We start from the raw sequence: 24,092 nt of genomic DNA on the forward strand, positions 1-24,092 counted from the left end.
GAGTTAATCCCAGGAGCAGTAATGTCAGTTCTGAAATGATGAAAGAAAGTTTGTCCACATTGGAATATAAGATTCCCTAAGAGTCAGTGCTTGACCTGGGCAGTTAACTGAGAGAATTATTATCATTACAAGTATTGTAGTTGTAGCTGCTCCGAGATGGTGTCATACCCTTGTTATGGTGGTTTAGAGTTCTCACTTCAGTGAAAGGGGACTCATTGGTCTGCTTAAATTCTATTAACTATTTTAGGACCACAGCCGATTACTGGAATGCAGCAGTTTTATGTGAGCTGTCCCTAAGAATGCCACTGAATGGTGGTCATTGTGGTAGGGTTATTACTTTGTTTTTGAAAAGATGGAAAAGACTAGCAATGCATAACTCTTTCCTCAGAAAATCATAACTTAATCGGAGAGGGCACTTTCATGATAAAGAACTCTTTTTTTAATTAATTTTTTAAATTTATTTTAATGTTTATTTTTTTAAGAAACGGAGAGACAGAGTGTGAGTGGGGAAGGGGCAGAGAGCGAGAGGGAGACACAGAATCCAAAGCAGGCTCCAGGCTCTGAGCTGTCAGCACAGAGCCTGATGCAGGGCTCGAACCCACCAGCTGTGAGATCATGACCTGAGCTGAAGTCGGACGCTTAAAGGACTGAGCCACCCAGGTGCCCCCATGATCAAGGAACTCTTAAAGTAATACATGGAAAATATAAGAATCTGTTATGCACTGGCTATACTTAGACAAAGTAACTAGAGGAAATGAATTTTACTTGTGTGTTGGATTCTTTAAATTTTTAAGGACTTATTATACTTCAAGAAGTTAACATTAATACTTTAACATAATCAAATACCAGTTAGTGATCAGTTTTTCCCCCTAGATTCTTTGTATAGCTTGTTGAATTACTATAGTTGTTTTTTCTATCATGATCCATTTCTCTTGCTGCTCAGAGAAGGCTGAGTGGGATAATAAAGAACCAGATATGTAGATTTGAGATGTGTCCAGTAAATTACCACAATTTAAATTTTGGATTTGCCTTGGTTCATAAATTCTGAAATGGTTCTAGTACCTTTTATCATCTTTAGGATGCCTGAATTCTTGGTGTGTTTTGTCCTTAGGATCCTTCAGTTAGTCAAGATTAGCAGATGTAGACTTTTCAGAGTCAGGTTAACACCTAGGACATTTTCCTCTTCTGTGTCTTGTCTTTCTCATCGGAAGTGAAGTCCCATCTCTGTTTTACTTCATTTCCAGTTTTGTTTCCATAGTGTTCATTTGTCCAACTATAGGACATTTTGTAATCTTCCCACCAGTATCTAGTAGTAGACATGGGATGGTGAACAGTGGAAAAGGTAGAGGGAGTAATAAATAACGTGTGAATTTTGTTTTTATTTGTGTATTTTTCATTTGTCTGTGGTTCAGGAGAGGAATTTTATGTGAGGCAACCAGAAGACATTGCATTTTTGTTTCATTTTCACCTACCAGGGAATCTGTCTCCTATTTCCTTTCCTGTTTTAACTTTCTAGTGAGTACTTTGGTTAATTGTATCAATCAAGCCATCTTTTTTGTTTCCACGCTGGGAAACTCTCTTAAAGGTAGGCATACTTAGTGTTACAAAGGGAGGAACCCTTCACTAACGCCTCCCTGCTCCAGTGGTTTAGATTAGGGTTTTTCACCCTCAGTACTATTGATGTTTTGGGCTGGATAATTATTTGTTGTGAGGAGCTGTTCTGTGCGTTATATGAAGTTTGGCAGTGATCCTGGCCTCTACCCACAAGGTGCCACTATTGTGACAACCAGAAATGTCTACACATTATCAAATGTCCCTTGGGGAACAAAATAGACCTTGGTTGAGAATCACTGATTTAATTCCCATTACATGCTCTTAAAAAACTGTACTTTCACTCTTAGTGATTACTATAAGTAATATAATAATAGTTTTTCCTACCAGACAGTAAGTTTCATGAGGACAGTGACCATATATTTTCATTGCTTCATATCCTCAGTACATAGCACAGTACCTTAATACATAGTGTGTGTCAAATAAATACTTCTTGAATGAATGAATGAATGAATGAATGAGTGGTATACTGTGTACTGAATGACCTGGATCAAGGTAGTTAACATTTCTGGACATTTGGTTTTCTCCTATGTAAAGAAAATGATTGATTTGAGATATTTAGGTTTCCTGTTAGAAGATTCTTTGATTAAATATAAAATTAATGTGGGGGTAGAAATTTTTTAATTGAAACTCCGATCTGTTTGTAATGTTCAGTTTACTAAGGAGAGATCATTGGGAGGGGACTATTCCATTTGAAGGTTCTAGTTAGATTAAACTTCATTTTTTGATTATGCTATTTCCAAACCTTTTTTTGCTTTACTGTTTTTCAGTTTAAAGCAATGTATGATAAAAGTTGTGGGTTTTTCCTTATATTATTTTAAAAATTTAGAAAACAAGGATAATGGAGATTGATAATAATGGTTTTTGAGAACATGCTTGGGAGTGTTATAGTCTTAATTGTTCAAGATTAAATGTAAGCATTTTTTTGGCAAGATTGAAATAGCTCTCTCATTTTATTTAGGCTAGCACTGAGTTTGTTATAGTAACTTTGGTTGACATTTAGGGGACATCTGTATTCCCCAGATTCCTAAATAGTCATATTTTATGATCACTTGCTTCTTTTTTTAGAAGTATAGTTGGCTTAGAATTAGTGATGATATTACTAGTCGCACATGGAATTTCAGATATCTCTTTCTAGGGCCAGTTTTGCTGTTATTGGACAACTTCTAACTCAAAATTGTATGAGAAAATGTAATCAACCTTGACCTTGAACACTGGCTGAGCTCCTGAACTCGAATGAGCTCATTTTATCTGGTTTTGTTTTCTCAACATCTTTCTCTACTCCTCTCTCTCAGGATTGTGCCTCTACTCCTGCTTGTACAGACTGCTTTTTCCAGCAGCATGGACACAAGAAGCATAGTAAGATGATTATAACGCACATAAGGCAGGCCCTTTGGAAAATACTAGGTTTAAATTGGAAGTGAAATGATGTCTTGATTATATGGGCCATACTTGGGAAGTGGAATAAATTTTGTCACTTCGAATATATTAGTAGTCTTAAAGAGAACATCTAGGGAATAGCTAAATTTCTTCACAAAAAATAGGTTAAGTGGAAAAAAAAGTTATTGTGCTTAATAGTGAGCATAAATCATATATACTCTTGCTGCATTTACTTACATTCTGCTCCACATAACTTTACTGTAATGCAAAAGGAATATAACATTACCTATTTAATGTGAATAAATTGCAAACCTGTTAATTTGATGGTTGGAAATAAAATACATCTTATATTTTGAGGAAGTTCTTCAAACTATAAGATGATAGATCATTGACAGATATACTGCAGGGTTGGAGAAACAAAAAGACTACATCAAATTTTTAGTTTTCTAATTATGAAGGAGCAGATTTTGGTAGAGCTACTGATATGAGAAATAAATGCTGAAAAGAAATTTTTCTGTAGCCTGTAATTTCTTATGTAAGTTAATTCTATCTCAAGTTTGATGATAAACGATGCATTTGTGCTTTGGTTTTTAATTTTATGCATTTGGTCTTCTAATCTGGTTTACAAGAATTTCTTACACACCATATTTTAAACTCAGGGAAGGATATGTAAATGCATTCTGTTGTCTACTATAGGTCAGGAAGTGTCTCGGTAACTTTGACCTTACCACATTGGTCAGAATGGAGAATAGAGAATATTTGTTAACGTGTCTTAAACACAGTTATGGCTATGAAGTTAATGTGTGCCAAATTTGTTTTTAAAATAATTCCACAACTTAATATAATTTATGTAGGTTGATTTGAAAGACCTAGGATTTTATTCTTTCGTTTAGCCAATAAAGTGCTTACCCATGTACCAACAGGCACTTTTCTATCTGCTGGGACACAGTGGTAAACAAGACAAGCAGGAAGCATACCCTTTTTGGAGCTGATGTTCTTGTAATCCTTCCCCGCCTCAATCAGCTTTATGTGCCTGAGTGAGGTGGTGCAGAGCTGGTGAGGCTGAGCGGGCAGGCCCGACGCCGGGGCCCTGCGCTTTGGGGACCGGCTGGCCGCAGCCCTTCTCACTTCTGCTTGCTCCTCTCAGCATTTTGCCTTAAAGAGTCTAGAATGCTCATCTGTTACTCAAAATAGAGACGAGCAAGTAGACTTATTTCAACAAGAATATGGTCTTATGTTTCAATAGTGGGAAAACAAGATGAGCTACATTAAGTTTTACCTTATACCAAATTTTGTATCATGTATCTATAGAAATCAGTTTTTATTTGGAGATCGTAACTATTGCATAACAGCTGTAGGAATGTTTCCCTTTGTCACTGAAGTATTTGTCTCCACATGCAAATGATTAAAAACTTGTCTTAAGTGGTGACGAAACCTTTGTGAATTTGGAGAATAAGTTAATAAGTATTTTTATTCTTAAAGCAAACTTTTGCTTAAGTACATGAAAAAATCGGGTCCTCTTTCTTATAAACGCTTATTCTTTGAATTTGATTGGATTCCTTAGGGCTAATTTGAGTAGCTTGTCAGTGAAAGATGAAACACTTTGGATTGTGTATCTTATGTCTTGGTATATAGAATTTGGGAAATGATATAAAGATCTTTTTATACTGGGTCACAGTACCTAAAAGGTTTACTGGTACATCTGAAACTAATAGTGTTCTATGTCAGTTATGTTTTACTTAAAAAAATAAGTGGACCAAATCCTAGTTCATGGCTTTTTAAAATTTAGTAAGATTTTTACACTGTAAAGTTTTATGGTAAAAAAAATAAATAGATTGGGGTGTTTGAATTTATTGAAATATTTGAAGTATATGGGTAAAAAGAATGTTGAGTAAGTGAAAATTTTTACAAACCAAAATATATAGCAGATACCTACTTTCTGCAACAGCTGTTTGCTGTGATGAAAGATGTGTGGCTTAGGTCTTTTTTAAATACTTTTTGTTTACCATTGTTAAAAGTGAGCCACTTTACAGTATATAGTGTTGTGCTCTGACCCTCTTGACCCCAACCATCAAGTTTCAGTGGAAGTTTAGGATAAGCTTTTGAGAAAAGGGTAGGTTATACTCTCCTTTTACCAACTAGAAAACCGAGGCCACCATTGTGGTTTTACCAACAAAATGTGACTTTGTAAGTATTAGAGCTGAAACTGGAAGAGACAGACCCAGGTCTCAGCCTTTGCTTGAGATATTTTCTTACCCTTGTGTAAAGAACTGTCACTCAGTTTTTCACAATTCCTTTTTACTGTCATAATGTCCAAGTGTAAATTAGCCTTTTCCTGCTTTTGAACTTTATTTTGACAACTTCAGATTTACAGAAAAGTTACAAGAATGAAGGATTTTATGTATACTTCATCTTGATTTCTCTACCTAATTATGTTAATGAACCATTTTTGCTTTTTTGTTCACTCCCTCTTCACGTGCACATGAAAACACACAAACTTTTTCTGGCATTTTGATAGGAAATGCAATTCATTTTACTTTTAAGTGGCTGTTTTCTACAAGCAGTGACATTTTTTTACATAGCTATAGTATAGGAATCAACATCAGGAAATTAACCTTGATATAATGCAGTTGTTTGCAGATCTTGATCAGATTTTATTAATTATATCAGTAATGTCCTTAATAACGGAAAGAGTAAATGCTACTCCACACCTTGAATTCATTCATCTTGTCTCTTCAGTATCCTTTACCCTGAAACAGTTGGTTATAACTTTGTCTTTTATGACCTTTGATTGTATTTAATGATAATAGGCCAGTTATTTTTAGAATTTTCTCAGTTTGAGTTTTCTTCTGTTGCTTAATGATTAGGTTAAGCTTACACATTTTTTGCATTCTGCAGAAATGATATTGTGTTTTCAGAAAGCACATGGTGTCTATTTATCCCATTAATAGGAATGTTAGCTCCCCCCCCCCCCCCCCCCCCCCCCCCCCCCCCCCGCCCCAAGGTTTCTCTGTTGTGAAGATACTATTTATCCCTTTGTAACAAGTATCTTATGGGGAGGTATTTTGAAACTAAGCACATACCTTGTTGCTTATCAAACTTTAACCCATTTGTTTAAGCATCTGTTTAATTCTTGCCTTGAATCAGTACTAATGCCAAAAGGTGATTTTCTAAGTCTATCATTTCTTTATTATTAGCATTCTGTAAGAGCTTTTCCTTCTTCCCACTTAATGTGTTTATGTATATGTATGCATATCAGTATGAACTCGTGGATTTTTTTTTTTTTTTAACCATTGGAGTTTTTTGATGGAGAGTGTCTCAATTTTGACCAGTCAGAGCTATTTCAAGCTGTCTTTTGTGTCCTTTTGATGTGTGGTCGTTATGTTTTGAGAATTCTCTTTCTTACATAATAAGATATTCCCACCCCAGCCTTGGAATCAGCCATTCCTCCAAGGAATTCTAGTTTCTTCTCATGGATATTTATTAGTGGATTGATCTAGAAATTATATACATTTTATACATATATATATAATATATAATATATAACAATACTGCATATATGTATGTATGTATACATGTATACGTATGTACATAAACATATATACACATGAATTTTTGGTTTTTAACTGTCTGCTTATCTAAAAAGCCATGGATTCACCCTGATAACCTCCAGTTCCAGTCCAACAACTGTAGGGTTCATTCTAGTTTTTCGCCTTTCCAATTCTGTAATTACTTTCTCTGACAGCAAGAAAACTAGTTTCTGTTACCCACAGTGTATTTACATATTTGATCAAACCTAAAACACACAGAAAGTAGTTTCAGAATTGCTAAACCATATGTCTCTGAAAACAAATGTATTAATTAGCATTTAATATTTGTTTATAGTTCTCTCTCTTTTTTTTTTTTTTAACCTCAGGGTATGTAGTCAAAATGCTATGTTTAAACATGGCTTGGTTAATTTTTTCCCCTTAATGTGGTTCTGCTATTCATTTGAAGTATAATTAGATTGGGTTTTTTTTGTATTCCATTTTGTTTTTTTTTCTTCCTTTGTCCATTTTTGGTATTTTATTCCTTTAGTGTGGAAGACATTAAACATAAATTAACTTTATTCTTCCCTTTTTATTAGCTTGAGCATTCGTAACCATTTATGTTGTGGTTTAAAAATGTTTCTTAACATTTTTCAAATCAAAAAGCCAGAATTCAGAAGTTTAGATGTAGAGAAGGTTTTAGGTGAAAGATGTGTTTCTAATATTGTAGATTCATAGGTGAAAGAAGTGTGTATTCAAAAAACTTTCATTCTTTTGTGAATGGAATCTCCATCCACAAGGACCAGTAAACTCTTTCTCTAGAGGACCAAATAGTAAATATTTTTAGGTTTTGTTAGCCACTTAAGGTCTCTTTCACAGACTTTTTTTTTTTTTAACTTATTTTGAGAGAGAGTGAGTGTGGGGGAGGGGTAGAGAGAGAGGGAAAGGAAGAGAATCCCCAAGCAGGCTGCATGCTGTCAGTGCAAAGCCTAACATGGGGGCTGAACTCATAAACCCATGAGACCATGACCTGAGTCGAAATCCAATCAGACGCTTAACTGATTGAGCCACCCAGGTGCCCGTCTTTTACATATTCTTTAAAACAATTTTTTTTTTGATATTTATTTATGAGGGGGGGGGAGGGGGAAGCAGGGGAGGGGCAGAGAGAGGAGACACAGAATCCGAAGCAGGTTCCTAGCTCTGAGCTGTCAGCACAGAGCCTGATATGGGGCTCCAACCCATGAACTGTGAAATCATGATCCAAGCCGAAGTTGGACATTTACCGACTGAGCCATCAGGTGCCCCTCTTTCACATATTCTTATTGGTCTTTCACAATTCTTTTAAAATATGAAAATGTTCTTGGCTTGAGGGCCTACAAAAATAGGCCATAGGCCATAACCTTGCTGGCTCCTACTGGAAACTTTGAAACCTGAGCACTTGATTAATAGTATGCTACTTATAATAATTGTAATTGAGCAGGAAGATATATTCCTTGTGGCTTTATAATAGGCTTATTTGGACATCAGCAATAGGAACAAACAACTTAAAAAGCTGCCTTACTGAAAATAATTTATTTAAAATTTTTGAGCACTTACACCAAGTGCAAATGCTATTCTAGGCTCTAGAGATTTAATAGTGTACAAAACAGACTCCACAACAAAACACAACCCTACCCCCCGCCAAAAAAAAAAAAAAAAAAAAAACCTGCCCTCGTCTAGTTTACATTCAGTTTTGTGTGTTGATGTTTTCACGGTTTTATAAAATTCATGTTTTTTGTTTTTTTCATTTAGTGACATTTATCTATTAAAAATTGTTTTCAGGGGTGCCTGGGGTGGCATAGTCAATTAAGTGTCTGACTCTTGGTTTCAGCTTAGGTCATGATCTCATGGTTGGTGAGTTTGAGCTCTTGGCTGCCAGTACAGAGCCTGTTGGATTTTCTCTCTCCCTCTCTCCCCGCCCCTCCCCTGCTCATGCTGTCTCTGTCTTTCTCCCCCAAAGTAAATAAACTTAAAAAGAAATACTTACAAAAATAAAAAAATTATTTTCATATTAATTGCAGAGTGAGCATTTTCTTGAAAACTGGATTAAAAATGCAGCAAAAGGGGCACTTTGAAAAGCTTGGCTCATTGCTTCCCATCTACTAATACTACTTTTGTGTGTGTGTGAAGTGTGATTTTTTATTTGAAAATGATTCTTAGTCCTGATGCTTTCAGGTTATAGCTATACTAACTCACTAGAAGATGACAAGCTAAGCCTCATTAATTGGGACAAAGAACCCAGACTTAATTTAGTGATAAATATATGTGTGTTGTAGAATCTTAATTTAAAAAAAAATTTTTTTTAATGTTTATTTTTGAGAGAGAGAGAGAGAGAGAGAGAGAGAGATAGAGAATGTGTGCGGGGGAGGGGCAGAGAGACGGGGGCGGGGGAGAAGCTGGCTCCAGGCCCTGAGCTGTCAGGGCAGAGCCCAACTTGGGGCTCCAACCCATGAACGTGAGATCATGACCTGAGCTGAAATCGGATGCTCAATCTACTGAGCCGCCCAGGCGCCCCTGTTATAGAATCTTTAAAAAATATGATTCAGATACATTAGTCTTTAAGGCTTTAACGAATGAATGATAATGGAATGATTCTTAAAATACTGTCTGGGGCGTGCAGGTGGCTCAGTTGGTTAAGTGTCCGACTTTGACTCAGGTTATGTTCTCACAGCTGGTGGGTTCGAGCCCGGCATCAGGCTCTGTGCTGACAGCTCAGAGCCTGGAGGGAGCCTGCTTTGGATTCTGTATCTTCCTCTCTCTCTCTGCCCCTTCCCCACTCACACTCTGTCTCTCTGTCTCTTAAAAAAAATAAACATTAAAAAAAATTGTTTTAAAATACTGTCTGAAGTTGCTAAATGTAGTTTTCTTGAAATAGGGAGAACATGTCCTGATAGTGTATTTATTTATCTAATAAAAGCTCCAGAGCTATGTGCAGGTTACCTATCTAGTCCCTGGGTAAATACTGAATAAAACTCATCACAATGAGTTTTTACAATGTTGTAAGTTTGTTGTAAAAGGACTTTTATCTTTGAGTAGTTTTTCTACAAGCATTTAATTAACCAGTAAGTGCCCTTTTTAAAAACTTTATTGAGGTATGAGTAACTGCTTTTGTAAGGATTATTAACACCTTGAATTTTTTACACCAAGAAAAATATTATGGTAATTACTCTTATTGAGCAAAATTTTCCAAATTCTTGTTTCTATTTCTGTCAGGAGAACTCAAAACCTTTTTTAAAGGCCTGTCTCTGCTTCTGTGGCAATTGTAAGAACAAGGGTTGTAACCAACTTAGCTGAAGGGTATTGACATTTTAAAGGAGTTGGCCAGAGATACCACATCCTTGTACAGAATTTCCCAGTTTTTTTAATTCATTGCATAATCAAAGGATTAAGATGCCTTAGGCCCCTTAGAGCTGTAGTAATTAATGATTTGAGATAATTCTGTGAGAACTTCTTTATTTACAAGTCCTTCAAGATCGTTAGACCATTTTTTCATTCTATTTTACTTAGAATTTTCCAGTTGCTACAATGTAATTATAGCTGATGAAGGTTTTCATGTAATAGGAACTAGTGGTTGGAAAGAATGCTGCAAGAAGTAGTTGCTGGTTGTTTGAGCTTTATTTTTTATGCATATGTGCCGGCTATCAGGCGTTGTATTCTGCAGAGTGGTTATCAGCCTTAACTTAGATACCTGTGTTCTGTTTCTCAATTCATATTCCAATAGGGGTGGGAACGGGAATTGAATACTACAAAGAGTAGTAGGTAGTGTAATGAATATTATGTTACAGAAAATAGTGGTACAGCATGTGTAAACTGTGTGTAAGCTCTTTATCGTGTATGTCATGATGTATACAGAATGAGAGAGGAGATGTTATGTGATGCAAAGGATAAAAGATGATTTTCAAGAAAATAGAAGCTTTAGGTAGGGGATGGGGTTGGGTAGATGATGGAAAATGGGCCAGGGATGTTCTGAGGAAGGGCCTTTGTACACTGTATGTAAGACCTCATTTTTAATCAAAGAGGATTGGAGATTCTGAAGGGTTTTGAAATTGTGTTTCAGAAAAATGAGTAGTATCTTTGAAACAGGGCAGGACAATGGAGGGATGAGATTAGAAGGGAGGCTAAATTAGTATAGAGAAGATGAGGGGCTCAACTAGAGTGATAATAGGGAGAAGAAAAAGGGATGAATGCAAGAGAAATTTCATAATAATAAGGAGCTAGATATGAGGACAAGGGTGGTGCCAGGGCTTTAGCTAAGTGACAAAGTAAATAAAGGGGTATGGTATCAATCACTAAGAGGGGCAGATCAGGAGGAGCTAAAAACTTGAGAAAGATAATTTGGTGGGTTGGGTTGAAGGGAGATCGTTTTTAATAACCTGGAATAAAAGAAAGATCTTTACTATGGAAGGACTGAAATACTACCCATATCTCAACCACCAAAAGTTACTTTTACTATTTTGCTGACTACAGTAGTAATTTTGAGAGTTTTCTGGGGAGATGATACAGAAAAGAGAAGCAGGCTTAAGGCAAAATCTTGTGGAAGCTTTATGTTCTTCAGTTTTTTAATGTATTTTTTTTAAGATAAGACTTTGATCCATTCTGTTATATTGTATTTGTGAATATGAGGACATTTAAAAGCAACTCTGTATGCATAGGAGATGCTTGATTTTAAACTCTGCTTATAATGCAATTGCTGTTCTTCTGTGCAATTAAAATATAAGTTGTATATGGAGAGATCTGTGAGTAAGATTGATTTAATTTTCTTTAAGGTTTTTATTAGAACTTCTTAACATTAAGCTTACTCATATCATTCAGCATTTTATTAGCTCCTGTTAGCCACATAATTCTTTACCTTATTTAACTATGTCTATAATAACCAATTGTGAATGTGAAATTGTAAAGGTAAAGACTATATCATTAGAAGTAGAACCCGTTATTTATCTGAGAAATTTCAGTTAATATGGTTTGTGGGGATCTGTTTTGAAGAGGATTTAAAAATGAATTATTCTTTCTCATGTTTTTTTTTTTTTTTTTTTTGGCCATTTCATTATTACTAGTACTTCTAAAATTAAAGGATATAAAATTCATATCATTTTATTTCAATGTTTCACAAAAGACATAGGGAACTGAAATTAAAGAAAGTTGGATTGTTTGGATCTCAGGGAAAATTTAAAGAGTTACTTTTATATATGTGTATGTTTGTTTATATTTATGGATTTTGGTTTCTCCCATGGGGAATCATTTCTGTTTCCTTTGACTTTAGGATAGTCAGAGACCATTACAGTCATGTGACACATTTGTAGCTATCGGCATAACTGAAGTGTGTGGTTCTATGATTGGGTTTCTTGTTTACTTCCGTGCTTAAACTTGATTTCCAGAAATTACAGATTTTAGACCTGAAAGATGTATATCACTTAACAAACAAACAAAGATGTGTATCACTTAACAAACTCATTTTATGGATGAATAATCAAGACCGAGAGACGATGAAACTTACTTGGTATCAAAGACACATAGTCAGCAACCAAATTAGAATTTCTGCTCTTGTGACTCATTTTAGCATTCTTATTTTTTCAGTGTGTATTTGTTTAGTGGGATTTTGGTAGTACTGAATGTGTGTGTGTGTGTTGGATGTAGAGGAGGAGTGGAAATAGGGTATTCTTAGTTGATTATTATCATTTCATGCTGCCCCTGGGTCAGGATAAGGAATGAACTATTATGTTATACTGCTGCTCTCCTGCCCATAAGATAAGGTGCCATAGGAAAATATGCATACCTTGGCAAAGAAGTACCACACAGTAACACCCCTCTAGCCAGCAGTTTTCTAGCAATTCAACCCTCTCCAGAAAAGTGAAAAAGCCATTGGGTCAAAGCTCACATATCTTACACCTTCTTTGTGGGAAAGGAGTACAATTACTCTGTAAGCCTTTATCCTGAGCATCTTCCTAATGTTCACATTTTAATAGTGGTGGCTACTTTGTAACTACCTTTAGATTTTCTGGGACTGCTGTTCTTACAAGGCTTCTGGTTCAGGTATTTTAAAGCAAGGCTGCAGGGTCAATGTGGTTACTGTCACAGTAGGATGTGATTTTAGTTGACAAGGGAAGAGATAGTTGTTGTATCATTTATAAAATGGGGTTACACAAGATAACCTTTAGGATTTCTTTAATATTAACCCTGATGAACACGTTTTCTAATTAATTTTTCTTGGCTTCAGTTTAGTTATTTCAAAAATAAAGATAATGATGCCTTCCTTGACCACCTCTAAGAATTTGTTTAAATATTTAAAATATTGGCTTGTTTTAGAATGTTTAGAAAAGCTCGTTTAAGTAAAATAGTAAAATTATTTTTTCAGTATTTGCGAAGTTAATACAAGTTCTAGGGACACCTGGTTAGCTCGCTCGGTTAAGCGTCCGACTCTTGTTTTTGGCTCAGGTCATGATCCCATGGTCGAGGGATTGAGCCCTGTGTTGGGCTCCATGCTGACCGCACAGAGCCTGCTTGGGATTCTCTCTCTGCCCCTCCCTAGCTTGCTCTCTCTCAAAAATAAACATTAAATAAATACAAGTTCTAATACTATGTTTTTAAAATTTTTTTTAAGTGATTATTTCAGACAGAGAGAGAGAGGGAGAGAGTGTGTGTGTGTGAGCAAGGGAGGGGCAGAGAGAAAGGGAGACACAGAATTGGAAGCAGGCTCCAGGCTCCACACTGTCACTGCAGAGGCCCATGCAGGGCTCCGTCTCACGAACTGTGAGATCATGACCTGAGCTGAAGTTGGATGCTTAACTGATTGAGCCACTGAGACGACCCTAAGAAAATCTATTTTAAAGTTATTAGGAGTATAATTTTGCACTAGAACGTATAAAGTATTTATTTTACACAGATACATATATACACACTTACAGTATTTGTGTATGTACATAGGTGCGTATAGAAAATTCTGGAAGGCAATCTACCAGTCTTTTAACAGTGGTCATTTCTTAAGAGAGCAGTAGGTGGATAGTGTGCAGTGAATGAGATCTTTCAATATTTGGAATTTTTCATTTGGAATTACCATGTTACATTTATAATATCCCTCAAACCCAAAATACTATGTTTCTTAGCTTTTGTGAGAAAGAGGGAGTTAGTCTATCTTAATAATAATACTATTTTTTTAATGTTTTATTTTATTTTTGAGAGAGACAGTGCAAGCAGGGGAGGGGCAGAGAGAGAGGGAGACACAAAATCTGAAGCAGGTTCCAGGCTCTGAGCTGTCAGCACAGAGCCCGACGCGGGGCCTGAACCCATGAACTGTGAGATCATGACGTGAGCTGAAGTTGGACACTCAATCAACTGAGCCGCCTGGGCACCCAATGATACTACTACTTTTCAATGCTAATTAATATAATGAGATCACATTTTGTATATATCAACTGCACGTTTATTTTTAATATTTATTTATTTTGAGATAGAGCACAAACATGAGCAGAGGAGGGGCCGAGAGAGGGGGAGAGAGAGAATTCCAAGGAGGCTCTGTGATGTCAGTGCAGAGCCCAGTGAGGGGCTTGAATTCATGAACCATGAAATTCTGAACCAAAATCAAGAGTTGGATGCTTGACCAGCTGAGCCACCCAGGTGCCCCTGACTAAATCCTTTAGAGAGTGAGCTTCCTTGTTAAAGGTTGGAAGATTGTTAAACTTTATTTGACGATTGCTTAAAATTCATATTTAAATGAAATTTGTTTAGCTGTTATTTGGTCAGTAGATGCATAAGCTTCATAATCTGTTGTCTTTTGATCAAAGTCTTCTTGGTTATTCGTTAGGTTGATGCTATTCAATGGCACGTCTCCACAAGCATCTACCATTTTACTCAGTGAGTCACTTGTGTATGTTTAGTTGGTGGCTGGCTGGTGGGCTTTTTTGTTTGGTTTTTGGAAACCGAGCGTCTGGATAGGCAGAAGAACTGGGTTTGGGACATGGTTCTGTAGCTTACTACCAATTTGAATTGAGTTAGGTTACTTACCCTAAATTTATCCAGCTATAAAATGAGAACAATATTAATGTGTCATTCTGAAGATAAAAGTGATACAGCATTTATGATAGTACTTAATAATTGACAAAGTATATGAAAAGTAATTATGACTATCTTCTTTATCATGCTACTGCCTGTCCCTTGTTTTAATTCTGTATATTTGTTGCTCATATTTCTGGAATCATTTCACCCGAAGGCCTGGTAGGCTCTTGTTCTTATTCTCTCTGATACTTAGTCTTTGGTATTTATTCTTTATTTCTTTAACTGTTATCTCTTCAGGAATGACTTGTATTTTTGCTTTTCTCTTCTGGGATTCAGTCTCATGTTTTTTAGGTATATTCTATCCATGTGCACATGAAATCATATTGTTATCACTTGAATCCAAACTTGTATTCCTTCCACAAACTTCTTTTAGACTTTCTCTTTTTTTCTTCTCATTTTATATAAAAGAATATTTTAATTCTTGCCCTTAGGAACTGGAAAGACTATACATATTTGGAAATGAGCCTGTACCAAACAGTGGCCAAAGAAAAATCTGCGACTCTATGCCTTTTCTTTGTTCTGGTCGCTCAGAGATACAGTGTTATCAGCTGTGATTGTTGTTGCTTTTTGCCTCACATTATTTTTGTCTGTGTGTTCAACGTAGTCTACTTTCCCATCGGCATAGATACAGGACCCCCTTTTCACATTCTAATATGCCACATCTCTGAGGCCTGATGGGAATACTAATATTCTGTGTTATGTTGTCTTGTGACTGACATCACCCATCTGGTATGTTTCACTTTCCCCTGATTGCCACATCTTATTCATTGTTAGAGAAAATATTGTGACTGGGTTTTTCTTTTCCACCTGTCTCATGACAGGGTTCTGACCCTCTTGCCCAGGTAACTGCGTACGATTAAGAGATGTTTCAAGAACGAAGCTGCTAGCTATTTCAGATTCCTGTCTTACAAAGTGATGGAATAGCTCTGATGCAGGTTTTCAAAACGTGGCTTTTATTTGCTTTTCCTACAGTCTAGTCTTCCGTCCTCCCCGGATGCTCTAGCCTGAACCTAGACTTCCTCTTTATGTCAGTAGTAAAATCATACTCCCAAATACCCAGACTTGAGAACTTGGAATTTTCCTAGGTGCCTCTTTCATTTATATCTTCTCAGTCATAAAATCCAATGAGTTATTTTTAAAAATGTGTTCTGTATCCTTCCTTTTTATTCTTAGTATTAAATAATAAAAATAAAATGTTGATACTTTAGTCCAGGTCCTCATTATGTCCCCCCCTTGGTTTGTTATAGTTAGTTTTGAGTTGGCTTTTAATTTACTATTCTCTGTTCTCTCTAGTTCCTACTGTAGAACTAAGTCTTTTTATATTATTAGATTAATTTTTACTACATTAATCTTTTCAGACAACTGTTTTGCTTGAATCGCTTTACACTTTTAAAAACATTTCATATTACCTTTGCGTTCAACTGTGCAGACTTCTTAGCTCTGGGTTTCAGGCTTTTTATAAGACTATATTTTAGAAATGAATAAGATATTTATAAGTAAATGTAGAAGTGTGCTTATCATACACATCGTATATACACAACACTATGAAATGGGAACATTATAGTAATATATGAAGGTATGCATTATATATTCTTATCTATGTGTCTTATTGTTTTGCTCCTCTTGATTCTCCAGTAGGAAAGCACAGCATTCTATTGATATTCTAATGCATTCCCATTAGGAAATAGCCCTCTTCTCCAATCCTTCTTGAAAATTCCTATTTGTAAAGAGAGATTTATTGATGAGTGTGTTATGAATGTAAATAGTGTGGAAGCAGAAGCACAGCTGTTAACAGAAATGCTCTCTTTTTCCAGTCAGCGCATGTCACTTCCGTTTTCTTTACTAAACCTTTTCTCTGTTAGCAAATGCATATACATTTCACTTGTTTGAATGTAGCATTTTTTATCCTGGCACTAAATTATGCCATGTGTTTTGTTTTCATGAGGCAAAATCTTCAGTTTCTCATGGGTCCCCCCAATTTTAAATACCACTTTAGTATATTATTCCTCTGTTAAATGCAAATGAGAATTTGAGAGAAGAGGAACAAAGATCCTCAGCCACTAATAGTTACGTAAATTGTTTTCCCATACATCAATTTTTTAATATACACACCTCAAATTAGTGTCTTCACAGAATTACCCGTGATTACATTTTAAAGACATTAGGGATAATTAGCTGACCATGGTGAATTTCAGAATGCTAAGAATCTGCTATGTCATAGTAATGGTATGTCACTGACCTCCCCTTCTATGTCAGTAGATTGTTACATATTTGAGGTGAAGTTCTTCAAGGTTTTTGTTGTTTTTTGTTTTTTTTGTGTGTGTTTTTGTTTTTTTGGTTTTTTTTTTTTTGGTTTCTTAAGGGCTTAATATTGTGCATATCTGCAGATCTAGTCAGTGACTGTTGGTTTAATTATATTTAAATCATTGTTTGGCTTTTACCTATTAATTGGTTGAATTTGGCTTGGTATTTCTCAGTTCTTTGTTTTTAGTTGATAACACCTTGATAATAAGACTTTATTGATCTGAGTAAGAATATTGAGTGGTGATGATTAACTCTGAAAGTCAATTTGAAAATTGTATAGAAGAATGATTATTATATAATATTGTAAATGATATTGGGGATTATTTCAGAGTGAAGCATTCTTCTGCTTTGAAATAATTTCTTATTTTCATGAATATTGGCATAGAATTATAAATAAAAGGCTGCAAAGATTTTTTTTTTTAATGTTTATTTTTGAGAGAGAGAGCCAGCAAGCAGGGGAGGGGCAGAGAGAGAGGGAGACAGAGAATCTGAAGCAGGCTCCACACTGTCAGCGCAGAGCCTGACATGGGGCTTAAACTCAACAAACCATGAGATCATGACCTGAGCCAAAACCAAGAGTGGATGCTTAACAGACTTGAGCCACCCAGGTGCCCAAGGCTGGAAAGATTGAAGTTCAGGGGGGAAAAATAAATGTATATCTTTACCTGTGGTTTTCATATTCCACTTCTTTGAGCAAAATAGATCTGTTTCATTTGAGTGAATTTAAATATGAAGAAGCCTGATAAATTTTTGCTGATTTGTATTTGGTTACTTGATTACTGTTGGAACCCAGTAAGCTGCTTGATCAAAGTTGAATCTGCATATATGTGGATACCTGATATGTTCAAGGAACTATTTTAGACATTGTGGAGGATATGAAATAAAGGATACTGATACTGGTTCCTGTTTATTGAAGGTTTACAATATGTGAGGTCAGTGCTTTCCAAAGTGGGTGGATGAATGGAAAGATGGATAGCCAGGTAGGTAGGTAGATAGAGACAGACAGACAGACTAAACAGAGAACAAATTATTACCAAATAAATTTACCCTTGTGATAAGATTGCTGTGAAGGTAATAAGCAGGGTGTGTAACAGTTGCAGGAGGATATATACATCACTAGTGGCACAGTGTGATTTAAGATATGAAAGTTAACTCCATTTTCCCATTTTACTGATTACAACTAGGAAGAAGTCTGAGTTTTGTATCACTATGTCTTTTACATTTCTAGGTATTTGCTGTCTTTAAAAAAATAAAACAGAGATTGCACTTTAGACTCAGCCTTTGGCAAGAATTATCCAGAGAGAATTTAATCATGTTTTACTTTCCTTATAATTAATTTTAGTGTTACCTTCTACTTATGACTGTGGGCTAGCTAGAACAGTGTCTCAAAAAATTTTTACAACCCACAATAAGAAATATAATTTGTGGGGGCACCTGGGTGGCTCAGTTGGTTGAGTGTCCAACTCGTGATTTCAGCTCAGGTCATGATCCCAGGGTCGTGGGATCAAGCCCAATGTCAGGCTCCACACTGAGCATGGAGCCTGCTTAAGATATTCTCCCTCTGCTCCTCTCTCCTGCTCGTGCGCACTCTCTCTCTCTCTCTTGCTCTCAAATTAAAAAAAAAGAAGAAATTTAATATGTGTCATGAGCCAATAGTCACATATGTAAATATAACAGGACACAAGTCTCACCCAAGATTAGTCAGTGTGTACTTCATTATTTTCTATTTTATTCTGTTTTATTTTAATTGGACTAGAATTACCATGAAAAAGTTTTCATCTAGTTGATTAAATTATGGTTTGAAAAAAAAGTAAAAGAAAAAAATGCATGAAATAGAAAAAGGAATGTGTGCTAGGACTTTTGTTTAATTGTAAGAAAATTATGTGTGCCTAATAAATTATATTCAGTTGTTATAACACATATTTTTCTGAATGTTTTTCTTATCTTTACATTTAATTCTTACATTTATAAAACTAGTTATTACAAATATTTTATATTTGTCATGTAATATATTAGGTGTTTCCATATTTCTATGTTAATAATGTATGTATGTTAACTTAATGTCTCTTAGAATACCTTACTAAATTTTTATTCTTGAACATTTTTTAACTGTTATATAAAATGTTGATGTGGGGGCGCCTGGGTGGCTCAGTTGGTTAAGTGTCTGACTTTGGCTCAGGTCATGATCTCGCGGTTTGTGAGTTCGAGCCCCATATCAGGCTGTCTGCTGTCAGCACAGAGCCCTCTTTGGATCCTCTGCCCTCCCCCCGCCCCCCTCTTCCCCTGCCCCACTTTTGTGCACGCTTGCTCTCTCAAAAAAAATACACATTTAAAAAAATGTAAAAATTCCATGATTCTGACTTGCTTCTTAAAATATATGAAGTCACTCATAAACATTTTGTAGCTCTTGTATTTAGCACTATACTACCTTTTCCTTCCAGACATTAGTTTTCAGTTCTAAAATTTTCAAATTTTCAGTTGGTTCTTTTTTGTAGTTTTTCTTTCCTTGATGAAAACTTCTGTTTTTGCATTTATTTCAAGAATTTGCTCCTTTGCCTTATTGGAGATGATTATAATTTCTTTAAAGTTTGATAATTCCAACATCAGCATCTTCCTGTGGTTGGCATCTGTTGATTATCCTTTCACTTGAGCGTTTTCCTGGTGTGTGTGTGCGTGCATGTGTGTGTGTGTGTGTGTGTGTGTGTGTGTGTTTGTATGTCCAGGAAGTTTGGCTTGTATACTGGGCATTTTCAGTATTATATTGTAGGACTTTATTAAAATCATCTTAAGAGTGTTGATTTGTTTTCTTTAGCAGGCATTCAGCTTGGTTAGGTTCAGGATGCAATTTCTGTCTTCCCTTTTTGTAGTGGTTTTAACGTCAGTTCCATCTTACAAGCATTTTGCGTTTTGCTGTTTAGGTGTACTCAAAGCATGTGCCACTCAGGAGTTAGTGGTTTATACAGATTTTTGTTCTCAGAGCCTTTGCTGGGTTTGTTTTGGGCCTGTTTCACGCAAACACAATTCCAGAATGAGCCCAAGGCTTTTAAGTTCCTGCACAGAATTAGAGGATCCTCCTCAGATCTCTGTGCAATTCCCATACTCTCTTTAGATCCCAGGGCATCCTTTTCTCTGTTCTCTGGCCAAAAAATCAGGTTTCTCTCCATGTTGAGCCTTCAGAGATGAAGTGGTGAGAGAAAAAAATGGGGATTCCTCACCATACTTTTTGGATAACAAAGGCTCCTTTTCCTAGTTCCTCTATCTGGAAGTTGCTATTCTTTGGGGGGTTTTTAGGTGCTGGCAACAGTTGCTTCTCTCCAACCCATCGCAGGGCCCAGGGGGAAATGAGAGGGGGGAAGAAAAGAAGATTGCTCCTGATGCCCAGCTCAGCAGCATGGAAGAGACCTTTTACCTAGTGTTCTGGCTGGACACGAGGGGTTTCCTCTAGTGTTTCTGCCTCTAGCATTGGCTGCAGTGATTCTGCCTACTCTCGGGGATCGAAGCCTGTAGATAATACAATTATTTACAACATAAAGCAATATGAAATTTACCTCAGTCCCTTCCCCTGCCATCACTGGTTATTCTACTCCAGTTTCTGGTCGGTCAGCTTCCTTTTGTTTTTACTTCTCAGTCCTCAGGTAGCCTCAGGTTGCCTTTGTGTGTTTAGTCTGGCATTTTTAGTTGTACTCAGTGGGGGAGAGAGGCTGTATTGGCTTGCTACATCTTGGCTCACTGCAACTCTGGTATACCACTTTAAGAGGTTTTTGTCATTGTCTGAGAGAGAGAGAGAGAGAGAGAGCGCGCGCGCGAGCATGAGTGCGAGCAGGGGAGGGGCAGAGGGAGAGAGAGAGAGAATAAGCCCACATTGTGCATGGAGCCTGACTCCGGGCTCAATATCACAAATGTGAGATCATGACCTGAACTAAAATCAAGAGTCACTCAGGCACCCCAAGAGTATTGTTTTATCCACTTTATCCCAAGAATTTGGAAAGGATATGTAAATTTTTGTATTGAATTAAGGGACTACGCAAATAAATTTTTGTTGTCTAAATTTAGTTTTTTAAGTAGTAGTTTTTGGGGGAGAGTTGATTATAGTTTTTCTTTGTTACTAACGCAGTTTTATTTATTAAAAAAATTTTTTTTAGTGTATTTATTTTTCAGAGAGAGAGCACATGAGCAGGGGAGGGGCAGAGTGAGAGGGAGACACAGAATCTGAAGCAGGCTTCAGGCCCTGAGCTGTCAGCACAGAGCCCGATGCGGGGTTTGAACTCACGAGCTCTGAGATCATGACCTGGGCCGAAGTCAGATGCTTAACTGACTGCCCCCCCCCAGGCGCCCCACTAACACAGTTTTAAACTGTAAGTTAGATTCTAAAATAAATGGCTTCCTTTTTATAAGAGTGTTCAAAACTATAATATTAATCTTAGACCCCTGCCATGGTTGAGAAATAGAATGTTCTCCTTGGTAATATACAATGTTAATTATTTATGTGAAAATACTTTAGCCCATAAGAAAGCATACTTAGTTACAAAGCATGTAAACATTTATGTTTGTCATGATAATTATGTTATTAGCACTCATACATATCAAATTCTGGCTTTTTAAAAAATATTTATTTTTGATAGAGTGCATATGAGAAAGGGGCAGAGAAAGGGTGACAGAGGATCTTGAGCAGGCTCTGCACTGACAGGCTAACAGTAGCGAGCTGCTGAGTTGGACTCTCAACTGACTAAGCCACCCACCGCCTCACCAAAAGCGTAGTGTGTAGGTTTGATCTTACTAGACAGATGTTTGTGTACTTCACATTTATAATTTTAAGAAAATAGGCATCATTTTTCCTGATAATATTTTATACTTCTATATTTTCTGTTTTTTACTTTAGAAGAGAGCATACTTGAGCTGGGGAGAGGGGCAGATGGGGTGAGAGAAGGGAGAGAGAGAGGACAGCGAGAGAAAGAGGGAATCTTAAGTAGGCTCCATGCTCAGTGCAGAGAGTGATTCAGGACTTGATCCCAGGACCCTACGATCATGACCTGAGCCAAAATCAAAAGTCAGATGCTCAACCTACTGAGTCACCCAAGTGCCCCACTTTTTTTTTTTTTCAAAGGGGTTCTGGATTTGAGATCCTGACAGAGGTATAGTTTTGCATACCCTTCACTAAATAATAATTACTTTCGTTGTATACTTAATTTTACTTTGCAAACTGTTTGTTAGAATATTACCTGTCTCGAGAAGCATGCTGTCTGTTCCATGAGGACAGAAATGTTGTCAGTCTCTTCTATTGGATCCATAGTGCCTGGCACTAATGAGTATTTTTGGATTGAGTAATGAATTGTTGGATTATAGAGAATTTGCATTTTCTGTCATCTTTGGGCTTTTTAAAATATTTTCCAATTTTTCTGTACTAAAATATAATCACAGAAAAGGTTTTAAAGCCTAAAAGCCTTTAAGGTTATATTTTAAAGGAAAAGATTATTTCTTAATTTTGCTCATTGATTTTTAGATTTATAACATTTTAGATTTTATGTGCTGTGATGTTTCAATTACATATGGTTTATTTATTTCAAAGATGCACTTGAAACATTGGAAATTTTTAAAAAGTTTTTAAAAATACTTATTTTTGACAGAGAGAAAGCAAGTGAGGGAGGAACAGAGAGAGAGAGGGAGACACAGAATCCGAAGCAGGCTCCAGGTTCGGAGCTATCAGCACAGAGCCCAACTCGAGGCTTGAACTCACAAACCGTGAGATCATGACCTAAGCTGAAGTCGGATGCTTAACCGACGAGCCATCCAGTCACCTCAAAACATTGGAAATTTTTATACGGGCACATTATTAGTTTAAAATCAGGAGCTGTGCCTTTGTTAAAAGCTTGATCTGGGGCGCCTGGCAGAACATCTGTAACATATCTTTTGCTCTAAAAAGTCCTGATTGTTCAAGAATATTTCTACTTCAATGGAAATAACCCAAGCTTATGTATAGTTTTCATTCAAACATTTGTTACAAAGAAATTTACTTAAAAAAATCTGAGGTAGGGGCAACTGGGTGGCTCAGTTGGTCAAGCTGGGTGGCTCAGAATTTGCGGTCTGTGAGTTTGAGCCCCGCGTCGGCCTCTGTGCTGACAGCTCAGAACCTGGAGCCTGCTTCAGATTCTGTGTCCCCCTCTCTGTCTGCCACTCCCCTGCTCACATCCTCTCACAAAAATAAAAAACATTAAAAAAAAAAATCTGGGGCGCCTGGGTGGCTCAGTCATTTAAGCGTCAGACTTCAGGTCAGGTCACAATCTCACGGTCCATGAGTTTGAGCCCTGTGTCAGGCTCTGTGCTGACAGCTCAGAGCCTGGAGTCTGCTTCAGATTCTTTGTCTCCCCCTCTCTCTCTGCCCCTCCCTCGCTTGTGCTGTTTCTCTCTCTCTCTCAAAAATGAATAAATGTAAAAAAATAAAAATCTGAGTATAAAGTCACTGTTGGTCACATTATTCTTTTAGAACATGCTTTTAATGTTGCGTTTTCTTAGTGTTGAATCTGCTACTGTTAATTCTGTTGTTACTTTCTGGTCACATTCTGCTATGTCAAGTGCAACTGATTTTATGTTACTTCGGTACATGCTTACTGTATCTAATATTTCATTGTATCTAATATTTATCTCAAATCAAAAAATAATTTGGAAGATCCTGCTATATAGGAGAGGAGAACTTGTATATTAGGGAGTGACAAATTTTGGATATAGTTGAAGTAAACCTTGTAGTAAAGTAATCGTTCTCAGGTATTACAGTTGGAGAATAATCTCTTTAAAGTGACTATCAGTGAAACAAGTCTCTTACTTTTTTATTCCTATATGCAAAACACTGAATTTCTATTTTTTTACGTTTCAAGTTATTTAGGAAATTTTTTCATTTTAATTTTGACTTTGAATTACAAAAATAACTTTCACAAAAATATTTTGCGAAAGTTAAAAAAATCTATACAGTCAAGATATAATGAAGAAAAATCATTTACAGCTTTTTTAACTGTGTAAGTTTTCTGTTGCTGTGTAACACATTGCCACAAATTTAGCTTGTGGCTTAAAGGACCACAGATTTATTTTACAAATTCCATGGGTCATGACCCAAGCACTAGTTTGCTGCCTTTGCTGATGGGCTCACCAGGCAGAAATCAAGGTGTCATCTAGGCTGGATGCTCTCATTCA

General features: G+C 36.4%; 1 protein-coding gene across 1 annotated transcript in view; it reads left to right on the forward strand.

The window, feature by feature from the left end:
* The window catches only part of SCAF8 (SR-related CTD associated factor 8), a 91,410-nt gene that overhangs the window by 3,788 nt on the left and 63,530 nt on the right, over positions 1-24,092 (forward strand). Inside the window, 2 exon segments of the mRNA XM_023254520.2 lie at positions 2,907-2,939; positions 2,941-2,970. Coding sequence (XP_023110288.2) covers positions 2,907-2,939; positions 2,941-2,970 — 63 coding nt within the window.

Source organism: Felis catus, chromosome B2 (assembly GCF_018350175.1).
Source record: "Felis catus isolate Fca126 chromosome B2, F.catus_Fca126_mat1.0, whole genome shotgun sequence".
Taxonomy (NCBI): domain Eukaryota; kingdom Metazoa; phylum Chordata; class Mammalia; order Carnivora; family Felidae; genus Felis; species Felis catus.